At 45.2% G+C, this 15,372-nt stretch overlaps 2 protein-coding genes across 8 annotated transcripts; both read right to left on the bottom strand.

Annotated features, from left to right (window-relative positions):
* Positions 1-2,032: 2,032 nt before the first annotated feature.
* LOC120451687 lies at positions 2,033-13,630 on the bottom strand. Of its 7 annotated transcripts, none has more exons than XM_044006370.1 (20): positions 12,951-13,630; positions 12,814-12,860; positions 12,137-12,274; positions 11,896-12,077; positions 11,659-11,832; positions 11,004-11,141; positions 10,655-10,735; positions 10,243-10,595; positions 9,777-10,098; positions 8,245-9,715; positions 7,953-8,191; positions 7,617-7,795; positions 5,769-7,174; positions 5,476-5,665; positions 4,754-4,888; positions 3,369-3,781; positions 3,102-3,307; positions 2,870-3,033; positions 2,629-2,770; positions 2,033-2,566 (listed from the first exon to the last, which is right to left on the bottom strand). In XM_044006370.1, exons 1-20 carry the CDS (start codon positions 13,006-13,008, stop codon positions 2,515-2,517), a joined length of 6,090 nt encoding a protein of 2,029 aa, XP_043862305.1. In that variant the 5' UTR covers positions 13,009-13,630; the 3' UTR covers positions 2,033-2,514. The 7 variants fall into 7 exon arrangements, with proteins under 7 accessions (XP_043862305.1, XP_043862307.1, XP_043862306.1 ...); XM_044006372.1 differs by having other exon boundaries at positions 7,671-7,795; XM_044006371.1 differs by having other exon boundaries at positions 10,279-10,595.
* LOC120451693 lies at positions 4,933-5,352 on the bottom strand. Its single transcript, XM_039635590.1, has 2 exons — positions 5,244-5,352; positions 4,933-5,189 (listed from the first exon to the last, which is right to left on the bottom strand). Exons 1-2 carry the CDS (start codon positions 5,308-5,310, stop codon positions 5,011-5,013), a joined length of 246 nt encoding a protein of 81 aa, XP_039491524.1. The 5' UTR covers positions 5,311-5,352; the 3' UTR covers positions 4,933-5,010.
* Positions 13,631-15,372: the final 1,742 nt, after the last annotated feature.

Below are 15,372 nucleotides of genomic sequence, written 5' to 3'. Positions count from 1 at the left end.
AAACAATATAAGTCTAGAAACCATGTTATCGCCAGACTGACTTTTATTAACGGTAATTAATCCCTATAAACGAAGGCACGACACAGTATTCGTAAGCAAAATTTTAAAAAATTTTTAATGATGGATTTCAGCTACTTTTTTAGGTCTTCAGTAAACCTTAGCGTTACTATCCTAGCAATCTGGCAACCTCTGCTGGCAATGCAGCATCAATGCGGTCAAGAGGTAAAAGAAAAGACGGCAACAAAAAGACCAAAAATCAGCGAGGGTCCAAAAGTAGAGGGAGTTACGTTTCGGCCACGACGATGACGATGGCGATGATCATGGTCGTAATGATTCCGAGAGGCCGAAAAGGAAAAACCCGAAAAGTACCCAACAACAGAGAGTCGGAGCCGGAGCCATGTAATTAAGGTGGTGCTGCACAGTGGAACTAAATTGTGGCTGCTGCCACTGCAAAAACAGTAAGTGGAAATGGAGATACAAAGCGGCAGTCCGAAGACCAGAAATAAGTGGTAGAAAAGAGAAGACGGAAAAACGGTAGCTGCCTCATAGGGCGAGCGAATTGTTATGCTAGTCGTCGACTTCCCCCATCAACAACTGTTGCTCCCTGTTGCACTCAGAAAAAAATATTTGGCACATAAGAACACACAAAAAATTAAATAACAAATACCTTTGATTCACATCCTTAGTATCACTATACTCAAATTTAAATGGAACTTAACATTCTGTTTAAAAATAATATTACGAATAATAATATCTTATCCTTACCTTGCAGTTTGCTTAAAAATATACAGTATACCCGCATTAGATATCCATGGTAATGAGATCACCGTGATTTTTCTGAGTGCACGTCGCTTGAAGTGGCTTCCCTGCTTGCATATTTTGCATCGCTTTACGATTTTAAAATAAATTACTTGAAATTTGTGTAAAACATGTGGCCAACTCGGAGTTCAACTGGTAGTTTGTAGCTAGAGGGCCAAAAGCAACAGGTTCATTGATCGCATTCGAAATGCTTCGTTGGCCCCAGCAGGTAGCTGCTGTTGTGTTTGATACTTTTGGGCTGGGCCTGGAACTGAATCCGTATCTGAATCCGATTTGGAATGGAAATGGGAAGGGGAATCGGATCGTTGAGCCAAATTAATGATGTTTAGATGCATTTCAATGCCCCCGGGCTGTCAGCAAGAGGCACATTTGTCATTTGTTCTTGGTATATTCTTTATTTAATAATTAAAGCTCTTATTTAGTTTTCTTTTTCCTTTCTTTTGTTTTTTTGCTGTCTTGTTTTCCACTCGATGAGTAACAAACATAAAATGGCTGACTCTTATGCATATCATATAATCATCATAATGCATACATTTATTATCTAGTTTTTTTTTACGCCTCGCCGAATTGGAAATCTCTATTTAAAATATATAAAATATATATTTATATATATATATTCGCTACCGTATTAATAAAAACGAAAAGAAGCTTCAAAATTGTTGCATCCTCACTCAATCTCGGTATTTGAACACTGACCCAAAAAAACAGGAAATCAGCATTTTAAAGATCATATCTTTATATGACAAAGTAACTACTGGATTTCGAATTAATCGCTATTATATTATTGTTTGACCTACTATGAACGTTGATGTGTCTGTGTGTGAGTGCTTGTGAATATGTTTCCTAAAAAAATCCAACATATCAAAAAGCTAACTAATCCTGGCCTATATCGTAATCGCGTCTAACTAATAATCGTTTCCAATAAGGACGAAAACCGTTGTTATTTATTATTCACAAAATGTTGTGCTTATTTTGATGGAAGCAGCTATGGAAAATGGGAAAATCTCCTCGCACTTTGATAACGACTTTTCGAACTGTTACACTCTGATAAATCTGAATTTTGGTCTCGCTTGAGCTATTTTTCCTACTTTATTACCCTTTCTGTAAATAGACATTTATCTAAAAAACGTTTGCCTTGCCTTTGCCATTGCCTGGATTTGAGCCATTGAATACCTTATCGTTTCAATTTCAATTTGAATTTGAATTTAGCCTAGCCGAATTCTATATACATTAGACAATCAATTTGGTCTGCTGTATGATCATTTCTCTCATTTGTTTTGTGGCTAAATATATATGCTATGTATATAAGTGACAAGACAACCTCACTAAACATAAGTTTTGTATATATATATATATATGCGATTTGTTGTAAGCTATATAACAAGAATACACACCAAAAATGTCCTATCGTATTCCTCTATACTCGTATGTGTATATATTTGTGTATGTACGCATTGTTCAAAATAGTTTTAAACCCGATTTGAATGACCGACTAAATTCCTTGGACTATGCAATCGTCTATGCCTAATAACTAATTGGTTTGCTTGGCTTAAGTTCTAAGTGTTGTTTTGGTAGTACCCGTACTAGTGTCGAACAAGTCAAGTCATCCATCCACATCTAATCCATGAAGTAGCTAAAACTGCGACGCTTGAGTCGGCTGCTCAAAGCCGATCTGGAGCGTGTCTTTAACCTTAGTTACCCGGACTTTATCCAGCGGTCAATGGAGTATTCCAGTGCGGATATCCAGCTGTTGGCAAAATATATTTTAAAAATTTACAATTATTTTCGGATTTATGTGAGTTGACGTACCGCTTCTTATCCATTTCGCTTTCGGTGCAGAAAAAATAATGACGCAATTTCGTTTCTGGTGGCACTATCTCGAACGAGTTCTTCTTGCCGGATGCATTTGCGGACATCGAGGCCACTTTGTAGCCGTGCAAGCAGGCCATGCCTAAATAGAGAAATGGCATTAATTGTTGGCCAGTCAGTCACCTGCTTTCGTGTCAGTCTCATTGTTTTTTATCGAGCACCGCTCGAGTTGTTGACTCACCGAATGCACTCTTGCTATTTGCATCTTGGTAAAAATAGAGGCAGGCATCCTTTAGAACGCAATAGCGTTTCGACCATCCGCACCACCTTGAGCCCAATTTGAGTAGGTAGCCAAAGCAGTCGGGCCGCTGAATGTTGCTGGGCGTCTGGTACAAACATCGCGCACTGTGAGGGAAGTGATGTGAGAGAATGGATCAGTTAAACCGCCGTCTCCGAGATCAATGTCCCCCAACCTCTTGTCCAGCCACTGGTTGTCCTGGGAGGCCGCTTGTCGGAGCAGCTGGAGCCACCTGTTCGCCATCTCATCGGAGTCGGCAGCCACGTACATGGGAATGCCCTCGCCGGCGTCCACTTTGAAGGCAAAGGGCTTGCCCACATCCACAGGACACAGGTCCACAGTGTGCTTGGCCATGATCATGGCGCCAACGGGCTGCGAGTCCTGCAGATTTAAAAAAATCATTTAGAAACCATATATATTGCATCTGGTTTTCTATACTCACATCTTCAGTTTTGTAGTAGTACAGACAGTTATCGGGTCTCAGGGAGAACCAACGTCGCACCCACTTCTTGGAATTCGGAGCACCCTTGGCCTGTCCACTCTGGCGCCACAGGTATCCACTGAATATGGGCTGACTTGGCGGCTCCAGTTGCTCGTGCATGAGAACCCCAATGGTCCTGGCCACCTGCAGTTCCAGCTTCTCGCAGCCATCGTGTGCGATCTTCACCACCTCGGTGTGGTGCTTGTCCAGCACTTGGACTCCGTTCACCGAGATGATGATGTCGCCCACTTCCAAGCCAGAGCTCTCAGCCGGCGTCTCCGGTTCGATGGCGGCCACCACCACGGGCTTGGAACCGTGAATACGGAAGCCGAATTCACCGGAATCGCTCTTGACCACCACGGTTTTGTCCACGCCTGGGAAAAAATGAAGTTAACATATGGTTTAAATGGAGAATACTTCTACTTTAAAAGGTTTATAATTATTCAGTGTCTGGCAAAACTGTTTATATATAATAATATTCTGACAATTTTTCTTTCAGTGCATGTAGGATTATTTTTAGCGGGAGAGAGAGAGAGAGAGATTAAAGTGATTTGTGTTATTTTATTTCCGGATTTCAGCCGGACATCGTTTACCATGTGCACCGCTGCTCAGTTTGGATATCACAAAACTTTCGCGTGCCCAGACCAAGAGCATCAGTTTCAACACCTCCTCCAACTTTCGTCTAATCGAATCCGGCGTGGAATTGGACGCTATTAATTCTGTTTGGTAATATGCAAAAAAACAAAAAGGTCAAATAAAAATAAAAAACGAAAACTTATAACCAAAAGGAAAAAAAAAACGCTCAACGGCTAAGTTTGATTTGCACTGTTTACTCACCAATCATTTGGCCTGAGTATTGTGTAAATACTACAAAAAAATATTCCGAAAACTTTTCGCACTTATTTCTTTACATTTGGCCCGAAACCGAAGTACCGAACGGGAAGCGTTGCGGATTTTTTATGGTCGGCACACAACAAAGCACGCACCACAACTATTCTCGATAATAGAGCCCAAAAAACGATGGGTTGTTTTTTTCGGTCTACCAGATATTTTCTACACACATATCGATGTATGCCAAGTGCCGGTCATGAAAATTCGGAGCGCCATGCCATTCATTATCTCTAAAATTCTCCCACTTGGCGCTTTTCCCCCAATCTCTCTCTCTCTCAATCTCTAATTCTCATTGAAAACGCGCGCACGTTCTGCCAAAATTAGAATATTGTTTGTTTCTTAAAACAGGGTGCTCCAAATGGGTGCTTCAAGTGAGTGCTCCAAATGGGTGCTCCAAGTGGGTGCTCCAAGTGGGTGCTCCACGTGGTTGCTCCAAGTGGGAGCATGGGACTTACGAAAGCTGTTGTGCTTCTGGCGGTGGTACATCTCCAGGGTGCAGCGTCGCTGGACGAGGCGATGCAGGATCACTTGGTACTTGGCATGGAAGCCCTTCTCAGACTCCGTTGAAGCTCTACGTTCCCTGGAGCGATCTAGAGTGGGGCAAGAATAGGTATTCTGATAATAGCAACTATTTCACAATCAAAGCTTTTCAAGAAATTATATTTATCGTTTTTCTGTTAAAAACCAAACATGTTTACATAAGATATTTCTATCACTTCTCCTGGCATATCTGCTCACAGATCGCTTTGGTTGCAAATCTTCTGACTGACTTTTGACAGGGATTTTTGATTTTGTAACACTCATCACTTGTTTCATTATAGCCATAAAACACTGGAGATTCTTTACCCAGCACTATACATTTATTGACCTTAGTTTTCTGACCGCAAATGGCTAAAAAAAGAAGGAATTATAGCTATAAAAACGATACAGGCACCTAATGCTTACGATCCTTAAGGGCCAAGATATTCAAAAGCCACAATGCGAGTGAGAGAATAAAAAGATAAATCTTCATTTGGAGTATATGAATATACTTAAGTTATTCCCTTGAAATGATATTAAACACTGAGTAGGATCTTTTTTCTAGTCAACTGTGTCGTATCCTATTAGTTTTGGAAAATTGTAATTTACACCCTAAGCTATAATATTTACTTTTGTAAAAAGTCTAATTTTTACTTACCAAAACACTGATGGTCCAGTTGAGTCCACAAGTCATCATCAGTCAGTCGTGTATAGCGTCCTGCGTCGTAGTGACCCTTGTAGATGACGTGCTGACTCTGTTCCGTGTCGGGCAGGACACAAGGACTGGAGCCGGCAGGACGAAGCACGGGTGTATTGGGAAGACTGGGAATGCGTCCACGCTCCTCGCTCTGCAAACAAAATATTCATTCAAATGTTAGTCTCATGGTGGGATAAAGTGGTTTTATAAATTATTTGATGAAGGTGGTTGATAGTGTGATAAAAGAGTCCCACCTTCGCCCTGATGTTCTCCTGCCTGGTCTTGTAGTGCCTGCCCCTTTCGCCGTGGTACCGCTCCTCGGATCGGAATCGCTTGTCCATCTTTTTGTACAACCGCTGGGTGGTCTTGGTGGTCACCGGGGAGTCGGCGAAATCCGAAGGCGGCTTGACGATGTCCTGTTCGATGTAGGGTATCGACTCGACGGAGTCACCAGCCAGTTCGCTGATGGTGTTGCTCTGCTGCTTGCCCTCCATTTCCTTGCCGCAATGGTGGCAGTGACTCTGCTCGCCACTGGCCGCATTTCCATCGGCTTCGCTGTAGAACACGGAATCGGAGCCAGGCGACACCGATCGCAAGGACTCAATGGACTTGGCCTTCAGCTGAAACGTGTCCGACGTGGACTTCGATTGCGTGCCGCTGGTTGTGGGCATCTTGGGCGACAGCAGGGATGTGGGCGTGGCGCAACTATGTGGTTTCTTTGCCGGCAATGATGCCACCACTGCCTCGGGTTGTGTGCCAACTGAGGACTCCGATGTTGGTGGCTTAGATGCGGATGAGGGCGCGGATACGGATGTCACGGCAGTAGTGGTTGTGCCTGCGAGGGCGCCAGTTGACATGCTGGCGTCGAGCAGCAACTCAGTGTCGCCACTTCCGCTGCTCAGGCCGAAAATAGTGGGCGTGGCACGACTCCTGCGTACCGCTGCCGCCGCCAGGACATCTTCGCGCGAACTTTTTCGCAGCTGCCTGCGTATCTTGGGACGGAAGCGTTTCATCTTGCTGGGACTGCTGCCATTGTCCAAGGTGGCAGAAATCGATTGCTCCGGCGATGTGATCTTGCTGGAACCCGTGGGCTTCTTAATGGGACTGGTTAGGGCGCGCATGTTCTCCTTCTCAATGTCCAACTTCATGCTAGTCTTGCGCCTCTTCCGCTCGTCTTCCTGTCGCAGCCGGCGAGCCTTGCTCCTGGTCCCCTGCTCCTCGTCATCCTCCTCGTGTGGACTCTCGTAGTAACCGGACGAGGAGTACCGCACCTCGCTGCGCTCATCCTCCGATATGGAATCTGGCTTGGGCTTAACACCAGGCGCTATGCATTCGGCGGAGCAGACTTTCATCTGCGACGTTCCCGAACTGGCCACCGTTTGGGGCAGACTCTCCTTGGCTGGGGATTTGATGGCTGCTCCCGAGACTGGACAGCTGCCTGAAGAGGTGGTACTACTGATGGAGTGCGATGGCGATTTCCTTGTCAGCTCTGCCACTGAACCAATGGGCGATTTCAGTTGAGCCTTGGTGAGCGTGGACTGCTTATCCCGCTCCTTCTCGTCGTGCTGCAGAAGATCCTCCCTCATGGAGTACAGGGAACTGGCGCTTTCGAAGGAACTGCCGGCGTGCGTTTTTTCCAACTGCGAGCTCTGAGTGGAAACTGTCGAAATAAAAAAGGGGTTTATCACTTAGTCAATAGGTTTTCTTGAGGTAGGGTATTAGGTACAGCTAAAGCATTGCGGGCAAGGCATTTGATCAGGCATCAACAACATTTAACTAGGGAGGCGAGAGAGATAGAGAGGCAGACAAAGTTGAGATGAGGTAGATGAGTCTACTATCTAGTATTAGCTATAGGCTGTATAACACTAGGGCGATAAGCAAGGAGGCGGTGAAAAAGTGGCAGTGGTTTTTGGAGCAATGTCGGTGGAGTGGTGGCCACGAACACAATTCGATTTCGCTATCTTAACACTCATTCATGGATCAAGATTAAGATTGGATTAATGCTTTATGTTTTGGTACGAGTTCTACACACAGACACAGGAACACACACAGCACGAGTACGAGTACGGGTACGAGTACGTATCGGATCGGGGGTCCCAAACCTGGCACTTGTGTGGTCGACGATGAACTGGTGGTGGTCGGCGGTGTCTTAATACCTGGTGTGCGTTTCGAGGTGTCCGTGCAGGTGGCATACTCATCTGTATTCGTGCTGCACTCCGATATATCTGCGCTCCTTGCGTAATCGCTGGCGCCCATGGGCAGGAACGAGGCATCCGAGTGTCTGGCAAGGAGTAATAAATACATTAAATTCTGGCCACATTGTAAGTGCTTTTAAAACTTAGTCTAAGAACTGCTGCATTTCCCCAAGTCAGTGCAATCGTATCGTATGCAATGCATACTTTTGGGCAGACACTGAATATCAGAAACACCATAGTAACCTTTGCTTGGCGGCTCCACCAGTGAACATCAGCTGTCGGGCGTCCGGAACCGATCCCCTGGCCACCATGCTCCTCTTGGGCAGCGGGGAACTTATGCAGCTGTCCAGAATCGGATTTGCAGATGGTGTGACCGCGATGGCTGGTGGTGGCATCATGGGCTGAGTGGAAGTGGGCCTCGATGTGGTTGGTGTGGGCGTCTTGATGATCTTCGGCAGTGTTTGTAGGCCATAGGTGGGACTCTGAAGATGACATTATAGAAACAAAATCCTCTAAGAGTAATTGATGTACTCACTTGTTCCTCAAAATCCAGGGCATCGGTGTCCACTGAGCTTCTTTGCTGATGCTGCAGCAGTAGATTCTTTCGCTTCGAAGAGGGCGTCAACAGCAGGTTGGAACTGTAGGAGCCATCGGATATGTCCCTCTGTTCAACCGTCAAGACGGTAACCTGCGACTCATTCCATATGCCATCCGAATGATCGCGTGTATTGTCATTGGCCAGCGAGTCTGAGGAAGGATAAGTTGACACATTGGCCAGCAGCTCATCGCGGCAAGGACTGGCCGGAGTGGATGGGAGTCTCAGGCCAGTTGGTGTTGGAGTTTCAGATGCCTTCGTCTCGTAGTCATCATCCAAGCTGACGGAACGCTTGCGGAACTGCGAGCGTTTGTCCTGGATCTCCTCCGCATCTGGCTGAGGGATCACGCGGCAGCCACAGGGAGTTATGTTCTCGTATAGCGGCTCCTCGTCCTCCTGCAGATCCGTCTCCAGCTTGTGCTCATCCTCGTCGATCTCCTCGCCGTCCTCCTCCTCGTCGGGCTCGGACACTTCGTCCTCGTCCTCCTCCTCGTCGCTGGGCTCATGTTCAACTTTTCTCACCTCAACTTCGACTGGCTGTGACTTGGGCTTGGGCAGTGTCAGTGCTGCCGCCTGTGCCATCCGCTGCTGTTGCATCTTTCTCATGGCGATTTCCGCCTTGTGCTGCTTACGGTGCTTCAGCTGCAGCTTGGGACTCGGTTTTGGCGAGATGTGCGGCTTAAAATCTATAAATATCTCCTGTTCATCGCGTACTTCTTGAACGGCTGGCGGTTCATCCGGAAAACAGCTGACCTTGTCGCGTCTACGAAAGGAGCTCCTGGGACCAAAGCCATCGATGAGCTTTTCCGTTTGACCATAAACCGGCATGGATTGACGCCTCAGATCATCGCGACGAAATGGCGAGTCTATCATCTGGGGCAGCATGGACATTCGGCGATGTTGGGCCGCCTGCTCCATGCAGACCTCTGAGCTATAGCTCTCCGTTTCATGGGGATGATCCTCCTCCTCGTCGTAGTACTCCTCCGCATCCTCGTCGTCGTTCTTGCAGTACTCACTTGGTGGTGGCAATAAATGCGATTGGCTAAAGTCCAAGGGAACACTATCGATCATTAGATCCGAGCTCTCGTTGATATGCCTTCGAGGCAAACTATTCGAATAGAAATCCGTATGCGAGGTACACGCTCGTCGAGGCAAACTGTTGCTCTCGTAGTCGAAACTTTCATTCAGTGCCACCGCAGCAGCATTCACATTCACATACTCCACATTTTGTTCGGATGGCGAGGGACGTGTCCGGCTTAGGTGCTCCATTCCCAGTCCATAGCTGTGGGCATCCAGCAACGGTGGTGGTGGTTTGTAGTACATGATGTTGTTTTGGGCATCCGAGAGGGTCTGCAAAGGGGTCACATCCTGCGACTGAGTGCGGTAGATCATCTCATGTGGGTATATGGAACTGCAAACGAATATTACATTCAAGTGAAATATATATAGAAAACTCTAGAAAGTATATATACCCCTGTTGATAATGATGCGAGGAGGTGCCATCCTTGCCGTTGGGTATTTCGGAGAGGCTTTTCGTTAGTTTTTTGCCATTCTGCAGGCCGTTCGTTTGAGCGCCCTGGGAAACCACCTTAATGCGATGTGGTGGCCGAGGACTCAAGGCCAGGATCTGGGTATTAAAGCCAATTTGACCCTGGCGACGGGCAGCTGCATCCGTTTGAGTGGCCTGCGTTTTCATGGCATTGCGGAACTTCTTCTCCACGATGAGAACCTCGGGACTGGGCAGTGGTAGAGCCAAGGGCAGGGGTTGTGGTATGATCAGTCCAACCATGTTGTCTGAAATTCAATAAGTGATTATTATAAATACAATAGAAAGATAAACATTGATTGTAAAATGCATATACGAGCAAGCTTCATTAGATTTAGGTACCCCCTGAAGGGGCTAAGTCTTTAGTCTGATAGGAGCTGCACTCATCGTACCTGGGCCCGCTGGCAATTGGTTGGCTAAATCCTCACCTGGAATGGGCTGGTGCAGGTGAATCGGGGCATGATGGTGCTGGCATGGCTGCAGTTGAACTGGTGGTGGCAGCCAGGTTTTCGGCAGGGTGGAGCTCTGTTGTGGCTGCATCTGATGCGGTTGCTGCAGCTGTTGCGCTTGCAGCGGGGGCTGGAGGGTTTCGTACATGGAACCCGTGGCAATAATGGGCTTCTTGCCCCCAATTAATCGCTCTTGGCTTCGGGCGGTTTTCAAACGCCCCGAAGATCGAAATCCGGCATTCACATTGTCGAAACTGGTGAGTGTGTGGGACCTGGCAAAGCTCACGTGTTTGGTTCTGTGTACAAAGGAGTGGTTGAAAGACGATTTCTGGAGGGGATTATAGCGAGGAATTACCTGACATTTCCGCCCTGTTGTTGGTGGTGGTGCTGGTGGTGTGTGGATGGCATCGTGGCGTATGTGGGGCAGTGATACGAGCTGTGGAGTAATCACATTAGTGGAATGTTAAGCAAAGTTTCCTGGCAAATATTTTAGCATTTTCAACACTCAAGCATTTTCTTTATTCTTTATTTATTTTATTTTCAACTAGATTGTTTTTTGCTTTTTGGTCACGTGCAGACACATAACATAAATAAACGTTTTTAATTAGCGCACTGTTTATTATCAAAGTTTTTTTGTTTTTTGCTTATTTTTGCATACATATCTTATTTAAGTATTTTGTTAGATTTTAGATCACTTTACATACCAAACATTTAGATTAGCGATTTGATTGGTGTGTGATGTTGGTGGTGTAGGATTTGGTGGAGCGCAAAGCTCGACATAATAATTCCGTAGCAAAACATCCTGGTAAAAGGATTCAAGTGGTGCTGTACAACAAGTTGCCCTTTTTACACATTTTGATCATTTCATTTAGTATTTGGTGGGGTTTTTGATTGTGGCAATATCAATTGATAAATTTTGGTTGATTTTTATAGTCGTTTTTGGTTTTGAGGAGAGAAGGACAGGTGGATGAATAACGAAAGAGTACACGAAAAAGTATTTTTATACAGCATTTCTAGTAGGTGGTTCATCAGTGGTTTTTTTTGAGTGGTTTGAGAAGAACTTGGAGGCAAAAAGCGGCTTTATGCAATGGATGAATCGAAAGGAAAGTTCAGGCAAGCATTGCAAGCGATTTACATATATATACAAAACAATATATATATATATACATAGATATTGGAAAAGTCGAGGAATTTGGCGAGCGACAGAGAGTTAGTGACTACAGATAGTGCGACAGTAAAGCATGATCTAAGCGACAGTTGGCATAGCATTTTACGGTTTTTGATTAGGGTTCTTTTTTTTTGGTTCTTGGTTATCTGTTTCTGTATCGACTTTCGATCACCCTTTCAGGCGGTCCATACCTGTGGTCCGATTGGTAGTCGGGATTGTTGTTGGTCACCTGCTGCTGTCCAATCCACGTGTAACGTCCACCCAAATCGGCCTCACCCGATTTACCAGTGCTCAGAATGGAGGCCGGTTGACGGCGAAAATAGGAACTTTCCAATTCGTGTGTGTCCGTGTAGCTGTTCTGGTAGCTGTCGAATAAGACAAAAACACTATCAGTTACCATGACTTCGCTGGAATGTTCGTCCACCCACCGTGGATATTTTTCAAATGGCGCATAGGCGGCCAAATTCTCATCGGAGGGCACTCGCCGACCCACACAGCCGCCCAAAAAACTGCCCGATTGCGTTTGACCGCGTCGCGAAAGGCAGCCAAAAAAGCGTTCCCGCCTAGGACGCTGCTCTATGCTGTGCAGCTGGCGATCTGTGAGGCAGTACTAGGAAATAGCATACTTTTATAAATACGAAATATTAGTAAAAACAACATATATTTCACCTGTTCCCTTATATCTCCGCGCGAGTAGACAGACGTGTGGGGATGCAACTCGGTGGAGAGCGTATGGCGAAGTCTTCGGCGTCCAGTGTGTTCGTCCTCGGAGTCGTAGCTGCGATCCATGTGGCTGGAGTAGGTGGTCTGTGTGGTGAATGTAACACAAAATATGTTAGCTGCTTGATTTGGTAGCCTTTTAACCGGACAACCTGTCGTATACTTTATGTGACCTACAATAATATTACGTATACGCCTAGTATGCACAACTAAACAATGTTTGTAGAAAGTATACGAAGTGTACCTCCCCAATTTGCCTATAATTTTCTTATTATTAAATCTTATAGTATTCAAACTAGCAATTCCAATTTAAAATTAACTATTTTATCTGCTTCTGTATACCTGTTTCTCTTCCCTGCCCTTACAATTTATTTATCCTGACAAATCCCTAATTTTCATCCTAGTTTAGGCTTCACTATCCCGAGCTCTGCTCATGTACCCAGCCACCTGGTAGCTGAGTGGTCCTTTCCCGCTCCCCAGATTTGCACCAAAGTAATTGTGTCAATCACACGCTATGACAGCACCTCCTACGCCTGGCAGAAATTAATTTTACTCGCCGCACACTTTGTGGTGTTTTGTGTTTGGTGTTGGCGTTTTGGCGAGGTGGTCTACTTATGAGTACAGACCTTGGTGGAGACCTCAATGTTGCCCAATGACACAGCATGATGCAGACCTGTAAATGAAAAGGTCGTCGTTGTTTCATTTGCCAGCGAAATAAAAGATGTGATTATGTGCCTTTGAGCCGGGGATGCCAAGGACTCACCAGTTCCAGTCGTTGATGTTGACGATGCTCTGTTTGTGCCACGCAAGGCAATATCCATTTTCAAACGGCAACAAAGGAAATAAAATGGAAAAGAAAATAAAAGCGAAACAGGGGCAAACACACACACACACACACACTCAGGAGATTCTCTCTATATATATATATATATCCAGGGAAATCCTTCTTGCTGCCTCCCTTTTTACGTGTCAATTGTTTGGACCAGGCTTTGAAATCTCTAACTTTAGCTGCTCCATGATGACTTCAATATTGATGATTAAAAAACTTAATTACTACGAGTACGGCCTGTTGTTTTCGTTGTCATTTGAATCGCTTATCCAGACGGTTTCCACTGCGTTTGTATACTAATCTTCGTGGACTTATGCAAGGCAGTCAGCAATCGATATTCGCGCTGGCCAAAAAACGATGGAAAAGCCGTAGGAAAAACGCAAAGTTGACGCTTTTTGCTGGCGCTTTTTCACTGCCTTTTAATTTGTGAATGTTTTTTCGTCGAGCTTACGCTGGAGTCTCGTTAATTGTTCTTAAATTTCGCTGAGTTGACGGCTTTTCGCAGGGTTTTTCTCCATTTTTTTCGGCTGGGGGTGTGTGTGTGTGCTGCGTGGCTTGAGTAACCCGACAGTTTTCACGGCTTTTCCGGTCTCCAAAACACGCTCCTCACTCGACGGCGCTGATGCTGGAACTGAAACTCAGCCAGCATTCGCATTTTCCGACGCACCGAGAGCGCAAGAGTTTTTCACAGCAATTTTAAGAGAGTCACGCTGGAAGCGAGGCAAACATAAAACAGATGTTCGGCATTTGCTGCGTTAAGGGGGTTGGTGGGTGGTCCAGTGGATTTTCTTGGTCCTCTGGCTTTCGGCGGATTCTGCGACTGCAAAAGCGCAACAATGAAAACGCCTGGAAGTTGGCAGCAGCAGCAGCAGCGGCAGAGCATGCGTTTGCGCAAAGCAGCTCCACAAAAAGCCAGCAGGACGTATGTCAACAAGGCAGACAGTCGGCCAGGACATGCCATCGTCGTCGTCATCGCCATCGCCACATCCTTGTTCCCCATGCAGCTATTTCGGTGGCATAAACCGAGCACAAAAAAAAATGCGAGTTACTGAGGAAACAGAACAGCAGCATCGTCACGTAGCCAAGGGCTAAATTTCACTTAGAACGCGTTCGAGGCGTCCACAAAAGTTGACTTCACACGGCTTCCATGTCTGGCTTTAAGGCAAAAACATGTCTAACAAAATGTACACGGTAACACAGCTTTCATTTTACTCGATATTACACCGAATCTTCGATGACTTGAACATTAAAGTAGCTTGTAAATATATATATTTTTTTAAGAACAATAAATAATTTAACTTAAGAGCACTAATCAAATCCGAGATAGGAAGATAAAACGCTAGTACAACAGAGTGGCTCTTAATGGACGATGATTGAGTGCATAACTCGATTTTCTGAGTAAGGATACGAATGGTTAAAACCTTTCAAAATATTAAGGTTGTCATAAGTATAAACCTTTTAGCCATTTTCCCGGTGCAGACCCATGCTATCATCTTCGGGAAAGCTTTAATCGGAGCTACGAAGCTTTCATGCCTTTGCGGAAGAATTTAATTGGTTTTTGTGTGCGAGTGGGGAGGTGCCGGGCTCCGGCATTAGGAGTAGTTAGGTTAATTTGCTTGAGATATCTGCCACAAAATGAAAGAACAAAGCCAAACAAAGCTGCCACTGCAGCATTTCAACTAAATTACTCTGCAATTTCCTATGGCATACTTCTGGGGGGGTTGGGAATTAGAGGACAGGGGTCATAACAAAATTACAACAGTTACGGCAAACCACGAATTTAGGTCCGTTTTATGGCATTCGGACATATATAAAACGTTTGAAGATTCATTTGGCGGAAGGGGGAAATACCCAGAATGAAACTCAGTGCGGTTTCTTAAGGCTATTATGATCTTAAAGCTGTCCACAGAATTTGAGTCACATTTTTGGTCTAATTTATATTGCAGTTTGAGCTTAGGAAATAATAGTATGAAGTGACTAATATGTATAAACACTTTTACTGAAGTGTTAAACTTAATCCCAGCTTAGCGACTTAGTGGATAGTGAATAGTTTTATCGCAATACGAACAGATTAGTTTCTACTGATAGATGAATCGCCACTTGGTAAGGATGACCTACGTTATACTTTTTGTTTGGCAACATTACATAAATAAGAGGCCAATTCCCCCACATCATTGTTTTTCCCGCTTAAGAGCTGAGTAAATCATAACTCATATGGGGCTGACTTTGCTTAGTCAACAAGTTGACATGAGAGGTTAGCCCTTGCCCAATCTCACTCACCACATCTGTACGAGTATATCCCCATAAGCTGGGCCAATCTTTAATCAGTTATGTAACCCGAAATGCCCAGACCCAA

The sequence above is a fragment of the Drosophila santomea genome, chromosome 2L, assembly GCF_016746245.2.
Source record: "Drosophila santomea strain STO CAGO 1482 chromosome 2L, Prin_Dsan_1.1, whole genome shotgun sequence".
NCBI lineage: Eukaryota > Metazoa > Arthropoda > Insecta > Diptera > Drosophilidae > Drosophila > Drosophila santomea.
The sequence above is the reverse complement of the archived record's forward strand: the minus strand, read 5'-3'. Positions and strand labels throughout refer to the sequence as shown.